The sequence below is a fragment of the Panthera pardus genome, unplaced genomic scaffold (assembly GCF_024362965.1).
Source record: "Panthera pardus isolate Hobbes unplaced genomic scaffold, ASM2436296v1 HiC_scaffold_8, whole genome shotgun sequence".
NCBI lineage: Eukaryota > Metazoa > Chordata > Mammalia > Carnivora > Felidae > Panthera > Panthera pardus.
Genome location: NW_026527013.1, coordinates 20,818,634 through 20,843,436, shown reverse-complemented (window position 1 = coordinate 20,843,436; position 24,803 = coordinate 20,818,634). Strand labels below are relative to the sequence as shown.

General features: G+C 55.1%; 1 protein-coding gene across 5 annotated transcripts in view; it reads left to right on the top strand.

Annotated features, from left to right (window-relative positions):
- The window catches only part of POC1A (POC1 centriolar protein A), a 93,511-nt gene extending 68,940 nt beyond the window's left edge, over positions 1-24,571 (top strand). For all 5 annotated transcript variants that reach the window (XM_019417068.2, XM_019417063.2, XM_019417064.2 and 2 more), the window contains 2 exons: positions 3,787-3,930; positions 23,828-24,571. In XM_019417068.2, the coding sequence (XP_019272613.1) occupies positions 3,787-3,930; positions 23,828-23,926 (243 nt within the window). In that variant the 3' untranslated portion in view covers positions 23,927-24,571. The remainder of the gene's footprint in view (positions 1-3,786; positions 3,931-23,827) is intronic.
- Positions 24,572-24,803: the final 232 nt, after the last annotated feature.

The window sequence follows — 24,803 nt, the reverse complement described above, 5'->3', positions numbered from 1 at the left end:
CCTGCTGTGAAGGGCCCCTATAAGGATTAAGTGAAGTGACATGTATAAACGCTGGCACATGGTAGGTAATAAGTAGACAGCAGTGACTGCCATCTTTATATGCCGGCCTGGTGGTGTGTTAAGTGCTATAATGTCCACTGTTGAGAGAGGACAAGGAAGCAGAAAAGGGCCATGTCCTGGTGGACAGGGACCAAACGGCGTGGCCGGAGGAATAGCCTGGGGCAGGCAGGACCCTGGACCTTGTGAGTGAGGCTTGAGGCTGGGAACCTTCCGACAGTCACTTTCTTTCTGAGCCTCAGTCTCCTTTATTGTACAATGGACGCAGCCTGTGAAGCTTGGAGTAGGTGGGAAAACACGGTGGTTCCTGCTTCCCTTTCCTCCCAAGGCTACCTCCCTGACTTGACACATGGCTGCTGTCCTCAGTGCACCTTTGGAGCTGGCTCAGTTTTGGCTCAGAAGGAGGGTTCCTGTTGCGAGTCAGTGGTGCTCCCTCCTCCCCCCATACCCCCCCCCGCCATCACTGGGCTTCCAGAGACTCCACTCGGCACTGTCAGTTTCTGGGCCGTTTTTCAGAAACACTCAGAATTTCCATTCCATCTTTCCCAGGCAGCAGGCAGCGCCCGTCTGACCACTCCTCAAGGATGCTGGCTGTCGGGACAGAGGGCTGCCTGACTCCCACCCTCCTTCTCATGGCCTCTCCTGAGGGAGCCACGAGGAACTCACTGTCCAAAGGAAGAGTGTGCGTGTCCAAAAGGTGGGGGTCCTTTGGAAGTAGTGGGCACAGGGCCGTGGCTACTTCTCAAGAAAGGCCCGCTGATGATTTCAGATAAGTGCCTTTCACAGCCCAGCCCTTTGTGGGGCAGGCCCAATCATCACCCCCATCTTGCAGATGAGGAGGTGGAGGCCCAGGGAGGTTAAGCCTCTTGCCCAGGGCCACCTTGCCGGTGAGTGGTGGAGCTTGATGTCAGCCACACCTGAGTCCCTGCTCATCCTCTCTGCACTCTGCTGTGTCTCCTGACATTGCCCCCTGGGTCTGGGGGCTGCTGTAGTGAGGTAGAGGCTGGTCGAACCTTCTGAAATGTTTCCTTTCGGAATGGACTTCTGGATAGACATTGGGATCTAACATTGTGTGCCAGTCTCTGTCAATAACCAGTGTTGTGGTTGAACCGCCCCTTAGTTCTTATATGATTATAAGACTCCCATCAGCAGTAATCATCAGGAAACTTTGAAAAAATAAGGGTTTATTACTTTCAGTACCTAGAAATAGCACACGTGAGGCCACACGACATGGTTGAGGTTGGCGGGTAGAGAGAGTGGGCACTCATAGGCCTGGGGTTCTACTTTTATTGGGATTGAAGGTAGGGGCCTAGGAATTTTAAGGGCTCACTCTTTATTGGTGGATTTGAAACTTAAGAGTGGGAATTTAAGAAAAAACAAGTGGTCCAGTGGTCAGTTATCAAAATCTACCAAGATCTCTAAGACAAAGGAGCCTCTGCAGTGGGAGGTGGCCTGGCTCTTTATCTGGTCGTGTGCTGGCAATGTGTTTATTCAAGATAGCCCTTTTCCAGCGGATGCCTCTTTGAAGTGGATGCCTGAGCAGTCAAGCTGAAGTCAAGCACTCGCATTACAAAAAAGAAGAGGAAAAAAACAAAACAAAACACCCACAACTGTCAGGGCTTTCACTAGCCAAGGGCATTGATTCCTAGAGGCCTGGAACCCCAGCCCTGGTGGGCTAGGGTCTTACAAAACGGCTGTAGCACCACAGCAGACATGCACACGATGGGTTTGCACACATGGCACTGTTCCTGTTTTCAAGAATGTGTCTCACATTCACTTTCTTTGTAACCTCCAAAGCCTGTATTTGTCCAGGTTCAAATGAACGTGGACTGGAGAGTTTGTTATCTATGAGATTGGAACACTTTCCTAATAAAGGAAGATATGCAGTAGGGTCCATGTGCTAAATTGCCCTCCTTGGCTGGTCGGGAATCATCTCCTGGGGTGATACTTTTCAAGGACTCTGATGTCCACCCAGGTGAGCATGTCCAGGGCAGAGCGTCTTTCTAGGGCTTGGCCACTGTGGGTTCATCCAAGAGATGGGGAGACTCAGAGATGCAAGCTAGGTGCTGGTGGCAGGTGTGCAGGCAGCCGTGTTGGGGTGAGACAGTGGACAGGTGTGCAGGCATCCGAGGTGAGCCCCAGTCATAACTAGTATACTCCACTGGCCATGGCATTGAGGGATGGAGGGGTGCCAGGTAGAGTAGCCTTCGCTCTGTGGTATCTGGGTAGTTGGCAAGCTCTAAACTCAGTAATGTCCTAGATTCAGAAGGGAGAGGGGTGATGAGTGTGGGCAGGAGAAAGAGGGACATAGACGCATGGATGGGCAGCCAGCAGGCCCTGTGGGCAGGCCAGCATTGATCTATCCCACTCATGTGTCCTGGTCCTGGGGATGCAGTGGCTGGGGTGGGGCAGCCACAGGCGTGTGGGAGTACAGAGGAGCTTCTGATCAGGAGTTCAGGGTTGCAAAGTGAGTGGAGGACAGGATGCTGGGGCCAGGGGAAAGGAAGGGTGGATGAGGGCCCTTGGGAGGCCTCCCAATAGGGAGGACCTTGGGAGTTGGGCTAGAGGGTGCAGAAGCAGGAGGGGAGCTGTGAAAGGAGATAGGCTGAAGCGGGGTGCCTTGTCAAGGGGCTTGAATTTTCTCCCAAAGACAGCAGAGAGCCCTGGAGGACTAGCAAAGTCAGGGAGTAATGTGGTGACATTTGGGATGTCTGTTAGTGCTGTTAGTGAGGTCATGGTTTAAAGCCCTGAGCCCTAAGTGTAGCTGCATTTATGGGTTACTGGGGCCTTTGGGCCAGGCCAAGAGTGTGAGCCTCACCAAATATGTCATGTCCACGGAGGAATTGGAGGCTCCAAGACCAAACTGGGGCATCTGCTGACTGTGTCCTTGGGAATCCCACCCTGCACAGCACTTCCTAGGTTAGGAGAGGCATTCATCTGTGTTCAGACTGGTGCCTGAATTTGGGGGGACACATGTAGGACTGGGATGAGTCCCCTTAGGAAATCACTTGTGCTCAGTGGTTGTGGGGGGTGGCATGGACAGAGGTTAGGATGGCTTCTGCGTTTGGGAGCAGAAGGATCTTAGGCAGAAACACTGATTCCTCACATTCCCGGAATCCTGTCTAAAGAGCCCAGGGTGCCTGTCCTGTGGATTCTGACTCCCACCAGCCATCTGGCCAGGATGTTCACACAGAATGCCTGTTTTCCCAGGGGATGTGCACTAGGGCGGGATTAGAACATCCCCCTGGTTCTAGGCTATCCCTGCGCTGGGGGTGGGGAATTGGCATTGATCTGACCAGGAAGAGGGGTGGCTTCAGAGCCAGGCTGGGCTTCAGGGTCTCTGGACTCTGAGAGGCCTACTGGGGGGTGTAGGCTGCTTGAAGAGCCAGCAGCTGGCCTGGCCTCCCTGATGGCCACCAGGAGCCAGCAGAGTGCACTCACCGGCCCACCCGCACATCCCTCCCAGGCCCCTCTGGCCCACACTGCCAAATGCTCTGATTGCGCTCCTCACTCACAGCCTCTGCTTAGAAAGGAAGTCCTGGAAGGGGGCATGTGGCCCGGTTGTGGGAGTACCCCCTCACTGTGTTTCCCGCCAATATTTGGAACTCATTTTCTCCAGTTTACTGGTGGTTTTTTACTTCATCCTTCAGAGGGGCTGTTCCTTCCTCTGTTGTTTCTTTAAGCACTGAATGAAGACTGAAGGACTCCCTTTCTTTTCGTTGTCTTTAGCCAGAAGTGGATTTCCCTGTCCCTCCAGGCAGAGGCAGGAGTCAGGAGTCGGTGCAGAGCCAGCCCCAGGAGCCCATCAGCATGCCCCAGACGCTGACCAGCACGTTGGAGCACATCGTGGGCCAGCTGGATGTCCTCACCCAGGTAGGCCCTGACGTGTGTTCACCCCACCGTCTGCACTTAGCCTGGCATTTGGACCATTTGGAGTTGGCCAGCAAGTGCTGGATTTTTAAAAAACATAATCATAATGGACCTACTTTCTAGGCCAAATTAATGAAATTGCAGTGCCTGCCCTGAGATCCTGCCTCTCAGAACCATCCAAGCCCCGGCCAGGCCACTGGACCCTAAAATCAGCAGTGCTAGATCCTGCCAGGGTATGCCCTCCCAGGGCTGGCCTGGGCTGCAGCAGAGCTTTGAAGGAAACACTGTCCATTCATCCTGCTCATCACCGGGTGGGCACTCCAGGGACGTGCCAGGGAACTGTAAGCAGTGAGTCAAGGCGTCTGGGAGCCCAGGCTCTGGGTTTGAGCTGGCACTGCTCCTTATCCTCCAAGCAACCTTGGCAAAATCCCTTTGGCTTTCTAAGCCCTGGTGGGTTCCTCTGTGATGTGCAGTGGTCATGGACTCCACATCCCACGTTTGTGGTCAGGATCAAAGGAGATGAATCTGTGGGAAGTGTTTGGCTTATGCCTGTCTCTAGGTAGCTGCTCAATAAATGTTAGCTGTGTGCTGACCACCATCGTCAAGATGGACGTGGGCCCTGGCCTCTGGAGCACGTGTACATCTGTCAGGTCCCAATACAGAATTGTAGTGCAGCAGTTTCCGTAAGAGCAAAATGCCCTGGCGAAAGGTGGCAGCCAATACCAGGAGCGTGAGAGCAGTGCTGGCAGAGGGAGCAGCCTGCCTGCAGGACTGGAGGGGGCCATGGGCACATCCAGGCAATGGGCAAAAGGCCCAGTGTGGCTGACATGGGGCATATAGGTGGGGGGGGGGGGGGGTGGCAAGGCAGGATTTAAAGGTCCTCAGACCCTTCCCCGCCTAGGCTATGGGTGCAGACAGCCTTTTCCTATGCCAGCTCATGGGTAGAGCAAGGGTGTGGGAAGAAGGCAAAGGACCCTTGAATCTCTGACGGAGATGGAGCTGAAGTGGTGTGGCATCCTTTCCCTCCCTCTGGAGCCCACCTGGTGATGAGGCTCACTTGGATCTGGGGCCAAGTGAGAAAAGCTCTTCTCCGTCATGTCACGTGGTCCACAGAGTGTCACAGCATCCCGGCTGGTGCTGCACACCTTGGGCCCAGTGAAGGAAGGACATTTGAAGGGAAAGGCCAGGCATCAGTGGCTGGAGGCCGGGGGAACTGCGGGCACCTCATACAGACATTTTGGAAAATCTGTTAACCCTTGAGAAGGCACGTGCTAAGAGAGAAGTTTGAGCAACATACACATCCCCCACCTCAGATGCGTCAGAAACTGCCAAGCCTGCCTCATGTTCTTCACAGCCTTGTCAAGTGAGAGATCAGGGGAGGTGGAATCAATTAGAACTTTATAGGATAAAATTGGAAATTAAGTCTGAGAAGATGGTTAAAAATAGCTTCATTGGATCACTTCTTTGGAGTATAGCACTAAAAGCATTTCCCGTTGCTGCATTTCAGGAGTGCACATGGGAGGTTTTGTTATGTGTTAGCAGTTCAGAGTGTGATAGTAACTTTGTAAGAAACTGGCATCACAGAGAATAATGAAGTCTCTCTTGTGGCCTGGGCCTCTGGCCCGGGGTCTGGATGACTGTAGCACCCTCGTCCTACCTCACGCTGTCCAGCCCCTTGGTGGATCCAAACAGCACTCCGCCCTCAACCAGATGCCAGGCCCATCAGCCAGTCACCTGCTTTGCCAAATGGTGTGCATTCCTGAATGCCACCAAGTGAGACATGTTCCTGATGGACTTGACACATCCTGAGGAAACTTGGGTTCCATAGATGAAGCCCCCACTTGAGGCCTCAGCCCATTTCAAAGTGGTAGGAGTTGCATTTGTGCTAATTAGATGCTGTCTTTGAGCTTGGTCACTGGTTTTTTCAGGTCTACCTCCTCTCCTGGATTTGGGGCTCTAGCTGAGGTGTCCTAGCCACAGCCAGAGCTGTCCCCAGTGACGTTGGGAGTTCCCTCCTCTTGGGACCAGCCTGGCTGTGGGCAGTCCCCTCTCTGGAGGCTCCTCTGAGGCCTAGAGCCAGGTAACCCTGCTGTGTGTAGCTACCTATGCAGGTTGCCCAGCGGCCTCTGAGCCTCCTTGGTCTGTAGGTATTGACACATGCTGCCCCCCTCAGTGAATGCTCCTCACCATCCCAATGTGCCTCTCTGCTCTGGAGAGGTGCTGTCAGCCACCCCAACAGTGACTCACACTTCACAGTCGTCTGAATTATGCTATTCTCTATCTCACCGCTTCGCTGCCCTTCCCCGCCCCCCCACAAGGAAGTCTACTTCAAAGAGGCTTCTGAGAGGGAAGCTGCCTTCCAGGTCCTTCGGTCATCCATCCTGCAGAATATCCTCCAGGGAAGCACTGTGGGGGCTGCAGTGACTGGGGATGTTTACTGAGTGAGTCACAGAGCCTCCAGCCCCTGGGTGATATGAGCAGGACACCCCGTTGTGGAAGCTCACAGTCCTCAGAGCCTGGCTTCCTGCTCAACAGGCTGGTGTGGCCCAGTGATTGAGTCTTCCTCTCTGGATGTTCATAGCCCATTTACACCAGTGTGAAGGCCCAGGACCCGTTCTCAGTCCTCTTCAGTGGCACCTCTGTGCAAAGCAGAGACCCGGAGGTTGGGCAGCTGAGTGTGCCATGGAGAGATGTGACTCAGCTTGTTTGGGCCAAGATCTCAGTAACCTTGGGTAAGGTACTTAACCTCTGTGCCTCAGTTTCCAAGTCTGGAATGCAGAACGATAATAGTACCCGCTTCATGGGCCTCTTGTGAGGATTAGATGCATCGGCTTGTGTGAGGCTCTTTGGGCGGTGTCCAGCAGCGCCATGTGCTGCCCCTTGTCATTATTCAAGGCCTGGCAGAGGTGGCGGGGGGATCCCAGCAGCACAAGAAATAGCTCTCCCGGCTCCCCACTACCTCCCTGCCCAGGAGAGCCATTCCTCAGCCCTCACAGTGGGGGTGGCGAGTTCCCTTCATTCCTTGAGCCCTTTCTGTGTCTGGGGCCAGTGAGCGAGCCGGGTGGCTTCCCTCCCAGGCCAGGCCGTAAGGCCTGTCATCCCAAGGAAAGCAACATGCCCTTAGGGCATGTGCAGCATCCAAAATGCAGCCCTTTGACTTCCGATTTGGGGTTATACCGTTTTGTTGTTGTTTTCCTTTTTTTTTTTAATGCTTATTTATTTTTAAGAGAGAGAGATTGCGAGCAGGGGAGGGGCAGAAAGAGAGGGAGACAGAGGATTCAAAGCAGGCTCTGCACTGACAGCAGAGAGCCTGACTTGGGGCTCGAACCCACAACCTGTGAGATCATGACCTGAGCTGAAGTCAGAAGTTTAACCGACTGGGTCACCCAGGCGCCCCTTTACCATTTTATTTCTTTAGGAACACCTTTTCTATAAAGTGCATATGGGGGCGCCTGGGTGGCTCGGTCGGTTGAGTGTCCGACTTCGGCTCAGGTCATGATCTCACAGTTCGTGAGTTCGAGCCCCGCGTCAGGCTCTGTGCTGACAGCTCAGAGCCTGGAGCCTGTTTCAGATTCTGTGTCTCCCTCTCTCTGTGACCCTCCCCCGTTCATGCTCTGTCTCTCTCTGTCTCAAAAATAAATAAAAACGTTTAAAAAAAATTTAAAAGTGCATATGTTGTTTTTCAAAAGTGTATCCATTCAGGGAGATAACTTTGGAACACGTTACAAGGTTCATAGGCCTTTGGCCATCCCCGGAGCAGGTGTGCTGTCTGGACCGGCCTGGCCTGGCAGGGAGTTGTTTTAGATGGGAAGTCTGCAGAGTGTGGGGTCATGTCCTCGTTGCCGTCCTCCTCCTCCTCCTGCCATCTGGCTGAGACCTGCAGCTTTCCAAGGGCTCTCCTTCGTGACCCTCATGTCATCCTCCCACTTGGTGCTCAGCAGCTGGCACCATGCCAGGTGTGAATAGGGTAAGAGTAACTGCTTGTGCATGGGCCAGCCCCAGGGGCCACTCAGCCTGGGGCTTCCCCTGCTAGACAGTTTTCATGTGGTCAGGGATGGCTTCATCCAGGAGTCCGTCTGCAAGCCAAACTTGATCTTCCTGAAAGTTACGGCCAGATGTTCTTGCTCTGTGATTACAGAGCTGGGCAACCCTCAGGTCCCTGGCCAGAGAGTATACCCCTTGCCATGGCCCTTCTTTATATAGGAGACACCCCTCCTTACTCCTGTGAGGTTGCTGTTGAGGGCTTCACGGATTCCTCCACTGAGAGCTCCTGAGGATCCTGATCCCAGCTGGTTGCCATATTCTGAACAGCTGGGGTCTCTCTGGTCTTACACATCCCTACCAGCTCTGGGGAGCAGAGTGAGCCACCTGCCCATCAGCCTGGACACACCTGCCCTCCTGGATTTGAGGACCAACCCCACCATTAATCACCTGGGTGACTTTAGGCAGGTGACATTGCTCCCCAGAGCCTTAGTTTCCTCCCTCGTAAAGCGGGGACAGCCGAGCCAGCTTATGTCCTCTGAGCACTGTTGGGAAGCTCTTGGTTAGCTGGACCGGCACCAGCTATTTCATAAAGCACAGCATGAAGTCGACGTGCTCCCAGGAGAATGTGGGAAAGTACCAGGGTGGGCAGGTGACACAGGAGTGTCAGGAGTGGACATTCCACAGGCCTCTGCAACTGCTGGACTTGAGTCCCAGGAATGCTCTTGAGCTGCCACTGAGACTCTAGTGGTCTGGCTAGGTGCTAGGACAACAGGGAGAAAAGGAAGAGATCTTTCCCCAGATCCAGGAAGGGGAGCCCAGGAGGTGATGGGGAACTGAGGTGCCCAGGGGCTGTTGAAAATCAGGGATGGGTCATGGGGCCCATTAGATGGGAGCCTTGAACCCAGACCCAGGCACTGGGCCAAGATTGAAGCCCTTCAAAGTTGTATACTTACTGTGATAGCTGTTCTTTGAATCCAGTTATCTTAATGGTTGTTGAAAAAAGTATTTCCTAATAATGGGGTTTAGGTTTCTCTTTCGCGACTTTTTGCTCCTCAAAACCCCATCATGGGAATTCTCAGGAACTCCTGGGGCTGAGGTCCTGAGTGGGGGGCTGTGTACCCCCTCTTTCTCTCGTGACCCTGTCCATACATACATACACACACATACACGCACCTGTCCTATGGCTACCATGGGTTACTGACCTGCTGGACCTGCCCCAAGTCTTCTCTTCCTGAGAAAGGTGGCTTGACCTTGGAGGCCTGTGGGATCCAGAGAAAAGCCCTGACCAGGAGTCAGAAGCCCCAGCTGCTCTGACCCAGCTTTGCCTGTTTCCATCTGTGTGGATCTGAGTAAACCTTGGTTTTCCATCTCTATACAGGGGAGCCTTTAGGCACTGCCCATCTACCTGTCCCGTGGGATGGGCAACAGAAGTCAGCACCGCACGTGAGGCCAGGACTTCTCTCAGGTCCTTCTTTCCATGAGTCGCCTTCTTCCTGGAGTCCCTGGAAGGACTCCAGGGTGGGCCCTGTGGCTGCCAGGGCTGCCTGCCTGGGGATAGGCATTCAGCATGCATCCAGACAGAGGCCTTAACCTTTCCCCTCATGTTCTTGTGGGGGTGCGCCAGGTGATCTAGGGGTCCTTTTCACAGATGCTGGAAGACTCACCAATGAGCAGGGAGAGGCTGCTTTCCACAACTAGCCTCACTGCATGAGCTCACCTCCCGGGTTGGCTCCCTTTGCTTCCTTTGCGGACTCCTGAGTGACAGAGGTTTGGGTGGTGTCTGGGAGTTCCAGAGTCCCTCAGTCTTCCTCAAGGGTAAGGGGTGGGGCACAGAGGCGTGGACAGTGCCCAGGAGCTGGGGAGGCTGCAGCGAGGGGCCCTGGCCCAACAAGCGGCTTGGTGGTTTTGCCTCAGAAGCCCACAGCAGAGTTATTTTCGACTCCAGTTTCACATCTTGCTGCTTTTTAAAAATACCAAGCCATGAAAATTCCTGCTCCAACTATGTTTTTTTTATGGCACCCGTGCTTCAGGCTGGCCACAGCCATGCTGTGATGTCACGTTCAGGTTCCTGTGACTCACTGGGGGCTGCTGGGCTCCAGGACTAGAACATGCGTGCAGTGGGAAGCAGGCGGGGGCAGGCCCACCCAGCCCTGCCAGTCTGGGTCTCCTGATGTTTGAGTTTGTGAAATATCCAGGTTGTTGTAGCTCCACTGACCTTACTCAACAAGGCTAAGAACTTTTTTCTGTGAGCTTTGGGGAATTGGATAGAATGGCCTGTTTGTTTTGAGACATCCTGGCCTTCCCCCCTCAACCGCCCATGTCCTGGGGGTTCCCTATTTGATGCACCGCTTGTGTGAGGTGCCTGGTTTCATGCTGGTGGGGAAGGTGGGAACACAGGGTCTGCTCTCGCATGGGCCGAGCTGCCTGACCACTCTGTGGGGCTCTTGGTGTACCTCTTCCCTGGGCAGACTAGCTGTTGTTTGTGCAGACACACTCCAGATTTTAAAACAGTTCTGCCATTTTAGCTGGGGGCCAGCCCTCTCAGGTGCACCCAGACTCAACTTGTTGGGAAGGTATAGAGTAAAAGGCACCCTGCCCAGCCGCCCCCACGCCCCCGCCAGGATCCCTGTTTATAGGGCGTGTGCAGCCCCTATATCACTCGCACATACGGCCAGTGGCGTGGGGGTGGTGGTTGCTGGTTTCCACAAAAGTAGACCCTCTCTCCACAGCACATCTGGCCACCGGGCCTGCACGGTCCAGAGGTTGTCTGGCTGTCCTCCTCTGTATAGACATTCAAGAATTACCCTTGGACCAAAGTCAGGTTCAAGACAGCCTGAACTCCTGCCCTTTGGGGTTTGGAGACGAGAGACTTGTTTTTCTTCTGTCAAGAAGCTGCTTCCTGGGGACAGGACACTCTCTGGTCTGTGTCAGAAGCGTACTTGGGGTCTGACTAGCCAGTTGCAGAGGGGCTGGGCCCTGACCCTTCCCCAACTCTGTCACTCTTTTTTGGCAGTTTATCCACAGGCTCCCCTGGCTTTGCAAAAAGCAAAGGCTGGTGCTGCTAGCAGCGCTCAAAGGCAGGACAGGCTCAAGCTCCGTCTTCTCTGCCATCTGTGGTTGTGGCAAAGAGCACCCCTCCCCAGAGAAGCTGAAGAGGGAAGGCCCCTGCCCACCAGATGGGCTTAGGGTGGCTGCCTCTAGGGCCTCTAGGGCCTGGGAATGTTCACAGTCTTCCGAGATTTCTCCTATGAGGCCCTGAGCAGGCCTGGAGAGCTGGGGGTGGGGGCACAGGGGCTGGAGCCGGATAACAAGGCTCATGCAGGGGCATCTCATTCAGACTGACTGGGATTACTCTAGAGGAGGGGAGATGTGGACCCCAGATGGTTTGCTCTTACTCCTCTGCGGACCCACAGGCCATCCAAGGAAGGGTTAAGTACAGGCCACAAGAAGGGGCCTATGAGTATTCTGGTTGTGAAAGGCAGTCCCAAAGAGGCCTTCTTGGCTCTGTGATGAACCAAGTCACAGCTGACCCTGTGGCCATTTGGCACTCTCCTGCCACTAGAGCAGGGTCAGAGAAAGCTGTAGTCAGGTCTGCCACTTCCTTCACCTGCCCTGTGGAGGGCCCTCTCTGGGCCTGGACTGTCAGTACGGACCCTCTCCCTGGGTGAAGGAGAAAAAACAAAAAGAAGCTTTAGACTCAGTGGGACATGGCTTTTGGGGGACCGGTTTCATGTCCCCCTTTCTGATCTGGGCCCAGTTGGTGGCTCTAGAAAACCATCCAAGATGAGAGGCTAGGTTTCCTCCATGGATCGCTGGGTCCTTGGCAGGGCAGGGGGGAGCCTGTGAGCCCTTCTTCCCTGAGGTGGTCCTGTCGGGCTGGGGCCACAGCCTGACTTGCCAGGCTGTACTGAGGCCTCCAGGAAGCTACCTGACAGTCTCTCTGACTTGGGATGATTGTGTTTTATCAAGTTGTGGTAAATTAACTAACACTTTGGATTATGGATTGTTGGGAAAGTCGACTTCTGAAGAAATGGAATGCAGAAGGTGGCCAAAGCCAAGGTTCACAGCCCGTGCTCAGCCCTGTTTGGACTCACCACGGAGTCAGAGTACAGCAAAGCCGCTGGTTGAGCAGTGACTGGCATCCTGCACCTTAGGGCGTGTCCCTGGTAGACCCTTGCCTCCCTGGCGGCCTGCCCAGGGCTGACAAGGAGATGAGCTTGAACTCAGGCCAGTTTTGGCAGGGTCTGCAGCTCAGAACTTTTGTCCTGGTGTGGGTAGCACCCCCTGGGCCCCAGGAGCATTCCGTTTTATGGATAGTGGTTAGTGGATCTACTTTTTATAGCTTCTCTTTTGGGGGTAAGCAGTAATATGGAAAAGCCTGTGTTCATTTAAAAGGAGCTGCTCTAAAGCCACAAGGAAGGTATATTAGCCAAGATTCTTTAATCCCATGGCTAATCCACCAATAGAAAATAGTGTTTCATGGACTTCCCGAAGAGAGCTAATCCGCAGTAGAGGTGGGGGCTGGGGGATGCAAAAACGTCAGAGAAATCCTATATCCCTGAGATAATGTGAAACAGAAACATAGACCTGTGGGCTCGAGGGACAAAGGCTCATTTTGTGTTGCTAGCAGCAAACGTTTGGGTGAAGGGGGTTGGTTAAAAAGACAGTTGCTGAGCCCAGAGAGATTGGGAGGAATTTCTGTAGAAACACATTTTGTTGTGCATCAGCTGTGTGTGATCCCGGGCAAGTTAGCATGTCAGACGTCAGCAGGAGAGGGATTCTCCCATTTCTTCCCCTCTGAAGTTCAGGCCTCGAAGCTGCTAGCCCTCATCAAATCAGGCCTGAGGTGGGAAGGGGAGGAAGTGGACTGCTTCCTGGACTCCCATCCTATTTTGCACACCCCCACATCCTGCTGAGGCCAAGGCCAGCTGGCAGGGGCCCCTCTGGCCTACCTAGCCTCCAGTCCCTCCCCTGCTGTCCCCTCAAGCCTGCCAGGTCCAAGGCCCAACCTGAGGGGAGTGTCCCTCACCAGCCAGGCGGGCTCATCCCAGGAGTAAAGCTGCGCCTGGGCCTTGGGAACATGATGGGCTCGCTGGTGCAGTACCTGAATTCCTGCGTCTTCGTGGAGCTCAGGGCCTGGCATTTGTCCATCCAGCACTCAGTGTGTACCTACTATGTGCCAGGAGCTGTGTCTGGAAGCAGGAAGACCGCAGTGAGCAAGAATAGACAAAAACCCCTGTCCTTATGATGCCGGCATTCAGACTGATGGACGTCAGTGGGCTGTCGAGGGCCAGCATTTGCCCCTTTGACTCGAAGGCCCCTGTGCCATGGACCACTGGGTGCTGGACAGAGACCAGGGCAAAGAGGCAGAGCCTTGGCTGGTGGGAAGCACTTGGCTCAGACCAGCAGCCTCCCAAAGCCAGGCTGGCCCTTCCGGCCCCCGTTCAGCCCTGACGTGTGGCAACTGGCTGACCAGGGCACCATCAGCAAGACAGGGCCCTGCATGTGTGTGTACACACACACACACACACACACACTAACATACACCAACAGACAAAGCTGGAGCTGGCAGGAGACAAGGCAGAGCTGTGCAGGCGCTGAGCCCAGCAGCCCCACTTTGTTTTGATAGCTCACAAGACCCCACAGCAAAGAGATTCCCCTTTTATTGCATCTGTTTTAGATCTTTAGAATCTGAGTGAAGTCAAAACCATGCTAGAGGGGAGATTAATTCCATATTTTTCCATCTTTGCAATGAAACGAAAGGAAAGTTAGACATTCTGTGCGGCACAGTCGAGACAGGGGCATTGAGCCGATGGCCAGCTCCAGGATGCTCCCTGAAGCCTGGCACAAAGGCCCCCAGTGGTGTGGCCAGGCAGGTGCATCCTCTCCCTAAGCCCCAGGGCACCTCGGACACTACCACCGGTAATCTGGCTTCTGTCTTGGGGGTAGGGGGTTGGGATGCCCCAGCCCCTGTGGGAGACCGCCTAGAGGAGCCAAATCAACCACAAGCCTGGAAATGATTAAAAGGAACTTTCCGTCACAGGAGAACTTTAAGGAGCAGCCAGACCACCACGTGCCCTGATGGCTCAGACCCTACCAGGCCTGACCACAGGCTGCCTTCTTTGGGGGCCTCATCAAGCCCCATCTGTACAAGGCCCCCTGCAGCTCAGAGCTTAGCCATGGCCCCCATGAAGTAGGGAGCCATGTTGCCCATGGTGCACCCCCATGTCCAGAGCAAGGGCCACATAAATATTAGCTGTTGATACAGTATTACAACGGAGCCTCGAGAGGTGCAGTGTACAGATGAGGAATCTAAAGCCTTGAGTCAGATAACTTGCCCAAGGCCACTCAGCAAGTTAGCAGTCAAGTTCAGATTTGAACCCAGGCAGCACAGCTCTGGAGCCTGCGCTCTTACCACACAGGACAAAGGTAGGGACCAGGGGTCACCATAATAGCATTTTCCAAGAGTCTGCACCTGTGCTATGGCCAGGACATCCTGGGAGAGGAGCTGGGCAGGCACTGAGCGTGGGGGTGAGCCGAGGGGGACTTGTGGGGAAAGAGGGCTGAGGTGGGGCTTTTGGTAGGTGGCTTTGGTCAGAGAGAGCAATAGTAATAGGCAACGTGGACCTTGAGTGCCATGAGAATGCTATGCCAAGGAGTTCGTCCGTTATCCCTGAGCTCCTGGACAGGAAAGGGACACGGCAGAAGCAGTGTGGAGGTGGAGGGTGACCCAGGAGTCCCGGAAAGCCGAGGTGGAAGGCGGAGCCTGAGCGGAGTAGTCACCGAGAGGGGCCTAGGGCACCCATCTCATGTTGGGAGCCATGGGGCAGGAGTAGCCTACCTGGGTCTGGTGAGGACACTCGTGAGGCAGAGCCCTGATGTGAGGATGCTGCCCAGCCTGACTCGGCAGCCGGAGGAGTTGAGAACAGCACGGTCTAGTCATGCGATTGGTTTCCTACACGCCATCAGCCCTTCCTGTGGTGCCCCCCTGCTCTGGCGCCCTGCTGTGCTCACCAACCCCACCGCCCTCTCCCGGCCCCACATACTTGGCCCCGCATACTTGACGTCTCTCTGCCTGACTTTCCCCCCACACTGCAGCCCTGCCGCACGCCTGCTTGGGCAGCAACCCCCACCCCAATTGCTTAACCCTCTCGCCTCGCTGCCCCCCAGGCCCCCTTCAGACACGGGTGGCCCAGTGTCCCAGCTTCCTGCTACACTGCTGCCCATTTTAGTTCTCCTCGCTGCAGTGCCCCCAGCCTGGCAGAGAGCTCGAGGGCGCCTGTGGCTGGATGTTTGCTCTCTGGCCCAGCCATCCTGTCCACCTCTGGGCCATGTTCCAGGGAGGCCCAGGAGGGGATTCTGACCATAGAAACCACCTAAGAGGGCTAGGGCTCTGCTCAGAGCAGAAAGTGGACATGGAGAAGTTCCCTGCTCAGAGCAGAAAGTGGACATGGAGAAGTTCCCTGGCTGGTGTCGGGGGCCCTGGGATAGAAGGGCTGCACCGGAGCCGGATGGGGTGGGGAGTGCTGCGGGGAGGCCTGGAGCGAGGTCTGCACGTGCAGCAGCATTCCAGAAGGAACTGGCCAAATATCTGAGAAATGCACACAGAAAGGCTGGCTGGTTACCTTCTGTCTTTCTCCTTTCCTCCAAAATGTTACTCACTGTCAGTCATGGTCGAGCAGCTTCCCCAAAAGCCAGCCCAGACAGGACCAGTGCTGCGGCCACGCCAGTGCCTGGAAGCCCCTCCGAGCCGGTCTCTTGTCTGCTGCATGTGGCAGACCTGACAAATGTGTGGGGGTGGATGAGGTTGTCAGGAGGGCCCTGTTGGTGTGCTGTGGCCCCTCAGGTCTTTGTGGAAGTTATGGCTCCAGTCTTCCTGCTACATTTGCACGTGGGCTGTACAGGAGAGACACTTTTAGCAAAGGTCGTAGTAGCAGCAGTGCTCTGGGAGGAGGAGCAGCTGCTGGAAGTCCCCTGGCTCACGAGGTCTGCCCTTGGTGTTCTGAAGTGCCAGTTCACCCCCTTCTGTTTCACCTCCGACTGTGGCACCTGGTGGCCGTAGTCAGTTCCCGGGCTGAGCCTCTTCTCCCAGACTCACTCTAGAACCAGCTCTGAAAACTGACCACAGGCATGCAGGAGCCCCATCTTCCTGACTGTACTTGCTCAGACCTGTGAATGTGATAAGGCAGTGTCAGGGTGGAGGCTTCCCTGTCCCTGTCCCTTTTTGGCCAAGGGCCCTAGGGTCCCTCCTCCACCTTCCTTGTGGCCACCACACTCTCTTCCCTGTTCAACCACTCCAAACCAACAGCACTCACCTCCTCAACAATGCCATATTCTTCTGTGCCTCAGGGCCTTTGCACCTACTATACCTTGTGTTTGGAACACATTTCCTTTAGCCTGTCTCGGGTTGTTGTCTCCTCACAGAGGCCTCCCAGGCCCCAGTCAGAGTCAGAGCTCTTCTTCCCAGGTATATCAGCCCCAGAGTAGGTGAGCCATGTCAGGGGCCTGGGCTTCACTTGGAGCTAACTCTCTGAACATATCCTACTCCTTTTCTTCTTGCCTTCTCTCCAAACACAAGTGTAAAGGGGATGAAAAAGAGACCTAAAAAGGAGGTAGAGGGGCACCTGGGTGGCTCGGTCGGTTAAGCATCTGACTTTGGCTCAGGTCATGATCTCACAGTTCGTGGGTTTGAGCCCCACATCGGGCTCTGTGCTGACGGCTCGGAGCCTGGAGCCTGCTTCAGATTCTGTGTCTCCCTCTCTCTCTGCCCCTCCCCTGCTCATACTCCGTCTCTCTCTTTCTCTCTCAAAAATAAATAAAACATTTTTTAAAAACTAAAACAAAAAGAAAGGAGGTAGAAATGAGGACTAGGGGAAAGAGCTGAGGAAAAAAAAATGCAGGACAAGCCTGCCTCAAGAGGAAACCAGTCTGGGGAGAAAAAAGAGGCCAGCAGGGCTGAAAGAAGGGGAGGTCATACCATAGGAAGTGGGGGGCTGGGAAGTAGTCAGTCCACTGGAGAAAGAAGGGACAAAGGAAAAGCCCACGAAGCCCAGGGAAAGCGTGATGGAGCTGGCAGGGAGAGAGCGGCCATGAGAGGAGCATGAAGAGCTCCATGAAGGGAGCGGGGCCTCCACGCTCTGGGTGGCAGAGCAGCCCTTCTTCTGCTTTGTTGCACCACTTCTACTTCCAAGGGTGGGGATTATGCTCTCAGGGAGCACTGGACTCTCGCCGCCTCCATGTGACGCCCGCACAGAGCCCGTGGGAGCATCATGGCTCCCAGCCCTCTCAGGCAGCACAGTCAGGCAGAGGCCCTGTAGATGCTCTTTGGCCTCTGGCAACACTCTTCAGATGCCTAAGTCCCTGTCACACATCAGGAGTGGAGGCTCTCCCCTTGGGCACCTCAAAAGTCAGTGGAGATACATGCCCCCAGGCTCTGCCCCATGCGGGGCACCTGGACTGGCCAGTTTGGGCCATCGGTGGGCAGGGGGCCAGTGTGGGAGCTGGGCTCAACTCTTCCAGCTCCCAGAGCCCTGCAGCCATGGGCAGGCATCTGATACTTTGATGCCATTAGGGAAAAAATATCCAAGGCAGCGAGGTCCAGAGCCACGATGGCTGTCTAGATGACCCTCGTGTTGTGTCGTCTCCCGCTTGGAGCTGGGGGCCCTGGGTGCCAGACGTGTGGCTGAAGACTGGCATTTTGGTGCAACTTCTTTGGGCATCACTACAGTTCCTAGGGGACTAAAAAAACAAGCCTGTCGCTTTAAAATCGGTTATTTTTAGACCCCACTCAGAAGGCCCTTCAGGGTGTTACATGAACCGTCTTATACATCTTGAACTGTGAGTGAGAGAAGCCACTTGCCCTGTTAATGTTGCCTTGACAGGGGACAGATCACAGCATCTGTTCTCCCCTAGGCAGGAAGATGAGGATTTGAATAAGATGCCCTTGTTCAGCCTCTCCCAGAGGATATTCCTCTGGAGAGCTCAGGCAGCCAAGTCAGGCTGGGAATGCTGCCCCACCCCCAGCCTGAGCCGGCCTCACTCATGCTCTTGGTTTTGGTCCGCTGTGCCTCCAGCACTCTCCCTGACAGGTTCCCTGCGTTGGCTGTCCCTTCCTTGTCACCCACTGAGGGGCTAGGCTACTTTCCAGTGGGCTTCAGCAGTGTCACTGGTATCATCCTGCCCCAGATTCTGTCTGGTGTCCAGGGGCTTGTTCCTCTGCTCTCCCTACCTCTTCCCCCCCCCACTCTGCCCCCAGCAGGGACCATAGTGTCAGAATGCAAAATAGCCCTGTTACTGGCTCAGGCCTCCTGCCCAGCCCACTCAGAGGGGGAGGGCCCTCACACTTAACCCATCCTGTCTGGAGCCCATTCTCTGCCCCTGTCCTGTGTTCTGTCCTATGTTTGGGGCCTCAGGGAATGGTCCCTTCTCCCATCTGCCTCTGACTTACCCCCACGTGGTGGGGGTTCATACTTCGTTGGTATCTGGTTGGGCCTCCAACACACCTAACCACAGCCATGTGCGCAACATCCCCCTGTGGCGGCCAGAAGGGTCTGCTCCCCACTCGGCCCAGGACCACCAGCCCTGTCCTCTGCTCTGAGGCTGAAGGCAAGGCCGCCGCCTAGCATGGCCAGAAGGCCCCGGCCCCATCTCTTGCCTCCACAAGGCCCTTCCTCACTCCCTCAGACATGCCTCCTTTGATCCATCCCTCTGCTCGTTACCTTCCCTGCCACCTCGGGGCTCCGTGCTCTGTGATCCTTTGGCCCCAGCGCCTTCTTGCCCCACTTGCCTGGTGAACTCTTCCTTAGCCTTTGCTCACCGCTCCATTCCCGGGCCCACTTCCCCAGGCCACACCCTTCTGTTCTTCCCAGCACACCCTGCTGGTCTGTACGACTGCTTGGTACTTGCCTCTGCAAACTGGTGTGCACCCTGCAGGCCTAGCCGAGTCTGTGTGCACCGTTGTCACCCTGGGTGACACGGGCCAACACAAGGGTGCTCAGTGAGGATGAGTGAGTGAAGACAGTCTGAGGCAAGGGTTGGTAAATATCTGGTTTTGTGGGCCATAGGGTCTCTTGTCACAATTATTCAACCTGCCATCATAGCCAGAAAGCAGCCGTAGACAACATAAACAAATGGGCGTGACAGTAAAACCTTACTTACCAAAATAGACAGCAGGCCAAGTACACCAAGCCTCGGTCTAAAGATACAACAGAGTATGTTCAACAGCGAACAGGAATGTTTTTAAGGGTACTGTTTCCCATGACAAGGGCTGTGGCTTTCTGGAAATTGCTGGTAACAGCAGCAGAAGGTGGTTCAGAAACAAGCCCCCAAGTGACCCTCTGACAGGGGTGACTTTGAAGATGAAATTTCTGAGTCTGCTATGACTTTGTCCCATGAGGCTTCCCCATGGCTGGCAGGTGAATGCCGTGACCTTGGAAGTGGACAGCGTTGGGCGAGGGTGACAGTGTCCAGGTGTGGGGTCTGAATTCTGCTTCCTGTCCCCATGGTTCAGGGAGAGAGGTGCCTTACTTAGTTGAGCCCAGTCTTGTGAGGGGTGGGACACCCAGCAGTGACCAGGGCAAGTCCCACAGCGTGTTTGGGAACTGCTCACTTATGCTGAGTGACACCGCACTCCAGTGAAAGAGAGTGTCTAAAATTCAGGCGTTTGGGTACTTTCTCATCGTGAGTCTATTAAAGGGTTCTTGTTGGGATGTCCCCTTTAACCCTATAATATTTTTGTAGCTCAAAATCGTGACTTTTATGATAATTCCAAACCTAAATGTTAAGTGAGGTAAGAGACTGCTTTATAGGGGATTGGAGGCATCTGAGGCCTAGGAACTGTCTCTGAGTGTGGCCTGATGGTGTGAGGGGACTGCTAGGTGACTCTGGGGGGGGTGTCCCTTTTTACTACTTCTGCTCATTTAATCTGGAGCCAGGTGTCCAGGTGGCCTGGACAGGACAGAAGGTGACTGTTGCTGGGTAAGAACAGAGATCCACGAGTTCCTCCTCGGGCTGCTCGAGCTTGGGCACTGGGTGGGGGACACACAGGCCTCCCGGGGTTATGTAGCCAGTAGCCCTCAGGCATGGCTGGAGCAAGTGGGGAGGAATTAGTCCAGGCCTCACCTTATACGTGCTTGATGGGGACAAAGCGAAGGTGCAGCTCCCGGTGCCTTCGCCCAAACTCTGAAGCCAGGCCGCTGTGGGTCATGGCCTGGTTTGTCATTTATAAGCTGTGTGACTCTAGGAAAGTTGCTTAATATCACTGTGCATGGATTTCCTCATCTGAAAAATGGGCATGTGGAGGGCTCCCACGCTGAAGGATTGTGGAAGAGGGCTCGGCAGGATCACGAGCGCTCCGTGAACATGAGCTGCCGAGAGCAGCCCCTGGAGCAGAGTGTGTCAAGAAGCATCAGGATGAGCCCCTAGGGCCTGTCCCGGGTCCTCCCACCAGTCTCCCCTGGAGTCTGGGCTCCACACCTCAATTATGGAGGGGACTCTAGAGTAAGCTGCCCGGATGGCACAAGGGCCAAGGAGAGGGAATGAGTTGCCTGGTTTCTCCAAGGTCAGCAGGCAGGAGGGACCTTTCTGGAGGAGTTTGGACTCCACCATGCAGGAGTCCTGGGAGATGGGTCACCTTACCCAGACAGGTCTGCCTAGCAGCCAGAACGCTGGCCTCCTCAGCCCTTTCTCCACATTTCCTTTGCCCTGCTGAGAAGACAGAGGTCCACAGATGCCCAGGTCAAGCAGGGCTGCTTCTCTCATTGCCATTTGCCACCAGAACCAGCCTGTACCTCCTTGGGGACTTTCTCTCACCCCCTGCTCCTCTGGACAGAGAAAGGTGAGGGGCCATGAGGGCCCAGGGGCTGCTTGTGAGGCCAGCTGTCATTTGCCCTGAGTGAAAGGAGGGTGAGAAGGTTGGCGGGAGTGGGGGGCTGTCAGGAAGACTGCAGAGCTGTTTGCCTCAGTAGTGCTCCCCCCGCCTCTGGGACAGGCATGCCACACTACAGACACCGTGTGGAAGGACCCGACGCACAGAGCAGGGCGAGCAGCCTGCTTGGCGTGGCCCTGGACAGCGGGAGAAACGAGCTATGGCCTCTGCCCTCTGGACACTGAGGCAGCACGTGTTTACTGAGGCTTGCTGTGTGCCTGACACTTGGTGCAGGCGGGCATGTTGTTCTGAACCAGCAGGTGAGGTCACACTGCGAACAAGGCCAAGTGATATGTCCCGGAACCAGCCCTTGCTGGGGATACCCTCGCCCACCCACACACTGTCCCAGATGCTTTCCCTTCCTCCCTCCCACAGGCCCCAGCAGCTGGGAAGCATGGTGACACCGTGGTGGCCTGGACTGTCCCTACAGGTGGCCCACCTGCCCTCCTGCTGTCTGTGCCTCCAGCCCTGAGCGTGTTTGACCTCTGTTCCTCAGAAGCCCCACTGGCAACCTTTCCATTGCTGTGGAGACTCTTCCCATGGTGGAGGGAAGGCACATCAGCAAAACTAGACGTTGGGATTTCTAGGTTTTACTTTATCATGAGAGACACCATTTTCCATGAAGATGAAGTCTCATGTTTTATTAGAGTAGGATTATTCAAGAAAACTTGTGGAGCAGAGAACACCAAGACAACATTCTAACATACAGAAATCCAAAAAATTGTCCTGTCCCTGGCCCATCCTTCTGGCTCAGACGGGGGTTGGGTGGGATTAAATGTGATCTGGAAGAGCCTGGTAGACTTCATCCCTGGATGGTGGCTGCCACCCAGCATCTTGGCAGAGTATGCCGGGGGCACAGGGGAGACAGGAAGTAGAGAGAAAAGATAGAGATGATGACTCTTCCCGAGTCTTTCTCAGCTAGAAAAGGGGGGAAGTGGGAGAACGTCAGGGAGAGGAAGGAGCTGCAGGTTCGAGGAGTAGTGGACTTGTGAAAGCCTTTTTGTCTACAACATGCCACAAAGCACCCTCTCAAAGCTCCCCCAGGAAGGGCCCAAAATTGGGCTGGCACCCTCCTTTCAGGGGGCTGGATATGAAAAAGGTGTGTGCATTTATGTTCAAAGAAATGTAATATTGAGAAATGGCCCTATTTCTACCGAGCTGAAGTATGGGCTCCCCCATGGAACTAAGTGGAGGCCTCATGAAATGCGTGGCACCCCCGGTATTGACATTGGCCCAGCACCCGCTGCCTCCACACTTGAAAATTCGGTCCCTGTGAAAAGTTTAAAGGGGCAGGGGGGGGGTGCGCAAAGAGGAAAAGCAGGCGGGCTCCCCCACTGTGGCCTGGAGTCCGGGACCATCGGAAAAAGTCTGGATGAAGAATGATTTTGGAGCTTGGCTCGGCACAAGCTTTGCAGCAGCCTATGGAAACTTCCAGGAATGCTGCTCTGGGCCAGCCAGGGGCTGTTTCCGCCTCCACTTTTACGAGGTACAGACCCCTCGACGGCTTCTGGCCAGCACAGGGGGAGTGTGACTCTCTTTCAGCTCAGCCCTGCCTCTCAGGGTGCAGTGCACCTTTTCAGAGCCCTTACAGCCCAGGCCAGCTCAGTTAGAAAGGGCCAGCCGCCAGGAGGAGCAGCCTCCGTGAGCGGCTGACGTCCATGCGGGATGCTGTGAGAATTTATAGCAGCCTTAGAGGGGAAACTCCCTCCCAGAATGTTTCAATGTTTTATTAAATGTATGAAGGGAAAGTTTCCTTTTCACTGGACCAAGGCCCACAGCCTCCATGGAGCCTCAGGGAAGGTGGCAAAACCTCTTGGGAAAGCCCACAGACAAATGGGTAAAATTAATAGAAAGTATTGTTTCTTAATCTGAGCCTTTCTGCTGGCTGTAGGTGGCACCACACAGGAACCGAGCCTGCCTTGCTCACAGCAGACTCACCCAGTGCCAGGTGCGGGCCTGACACGCACAGGCCCTCACCCAGCTCTCGATGGGGGGAATGTGAGCTCAGCCATAGTGGCCAGCATGGGTCAGGGTGGGCGATGGCTGGGGTTGGCCGTGTGACCGGTGGGCAGGCTCGGGAGCACACCGGCTCCCAGATAGCACCTGCCCCTCTGCCAGCACTCTGTCCAAAGCCAGAGGAGGTGGGCAGGTTTTTTGCAGCCACATCTGCAACCCTGGCCCTGGCCCATAAGGCGCATGCAGCCCCAGCAGCTGGGGGCATGAGCAGGCTAGACAGCTAGGTCGTGCTGGGTGTGCAGGAGAGGCCAGGGAGCAAAGGCTCAGCCTTCGGAAGTCAACATGATGACAAGCATTGCCGACATGGGTCAAGCTAAGAAGTGATGGCTGGGTGCCATCCTGAGTCAAAACCCATAGTGTCCAGGACTCCTGTGAGCTTGGCGTTATCCTTCCGTTACAGAGGAAAAGGGGGGCTTGGAAGTGGAGTTAGGGCCAAATTCCCAGGTGGCATATTCCTGCAATGGTCCTCACTGGACTTGGACAGGCAGAGGCCCTCCTAGGCTCGGGGTCGCTCAGTCACTCACCTCCCAGTCTGGGAAGTCCCTCCAGGTATAGAGGTGAAGAGCCTGAGGTGTAGGCAGGACCCTAATTTGGTGCCTTCATTTGGGGGTGTCGTTTTCTTACCTTTGGAATGGAGATGGGTGATGGTCTCCAGTTGGTTGTGGACAGAAACCTGGCCCAGATGAGGAAGTGGTTCTGTTCCAGACCCCAATCTAAGTGCCAGACCACCAGGGCCAGGGATTCTGACCCAGGGCTGTGGGACCTGCTGCCGACCTTCCCTCGCTGTGTCCTCCCCCTGCCTGCAGACATCAGAGAACAGCCATCCAGAGCGAGGAAGAGACATGAAGGCAAGAGCGGTCCAAGTCGCCACCAGAGCCAGGGACCTGACAGGACAGCAGGCCGAGCAGCTGAGCAGGAATGGCTGGGGGGGGTCCCTAGGGCAACCCTGAAGCCTGACCACCATTTCTTTTGCAGACAGTCTCCATCCTGGAGCAGCGCTTGACACTGACGGAGGACAAGCTGAAGCAGTGTCTGGAGAACCAGCAGCTAATCATGCAGAGAACAACACCGTGATCAGGGGAGCGAGAATCAAGAGCTTGGTCGATTTTGGGGGGGTGGCAGACCGGGGACTGGTACTGTGGGACTTGGGTAAATAAATGAAAGGGATTCAGCTCTGTGGGCATCACATTCATCCCTGAGCCCCAGAGATTATGCCCCTATCTCTGTCCTCCACCTGCTGTCTGCACCTGGAGGCTCTCCACCTGGCAGTGGGAGGCCGGCCCCCTGTGGGCAGGGCCAACACATGCAGAATGTACTGTGTTTGGTTTAATGTGAAGGAGTCACCCGGAAATGTTTGCTACCTCTACCTCGGAGTCCCAATGAGCCCTAAGATCGCAGCTTCCCTGCCCCCTCCAGAAGAGTCCCCTTCCTGGGGTTTGTCCAACCTTCTGTCATATGACTGGCTCTTCCCACCCATAGCAATGGACTACACATTGGGTGGGGAGCCAGGAGTTTTCTCTAAATCTGACAAAAGGCCCAATGTGGGTCCATCTGAGGTTTATCCAGGAACAAGCACTCGAGGCGGGGAGGTGGTAGCTTTGCAGTGGCCTCGATTTCTGCCTCACGCATGCTCACTGGGGCCTGGTGGCTTCCTCCTCTGTATGCACGAAGGTGAAGGAATCTGAAATTAAAATGGACTTTATTGAGCTTCTCATAAAAGTGGCTTGTTCTGAGTGAGACCTTATCAGTGCCTCCATCCCCAGGGCCCATAAAGGGAGAATGAGAGCGGTGACTTCGGAGAGCCCCTGCCAGGTTACCTCTGGAGCTCAGGGTATTGGGGGAGCAAGGACAGCCAGAGTCCCTGCATGACATCCACCTCCCCTGGCCGGGCCCCCAGCTGGCTTCCTCGATTGGATCCTGGAAGACTCAGGCACCTGCATTTCCACTTACT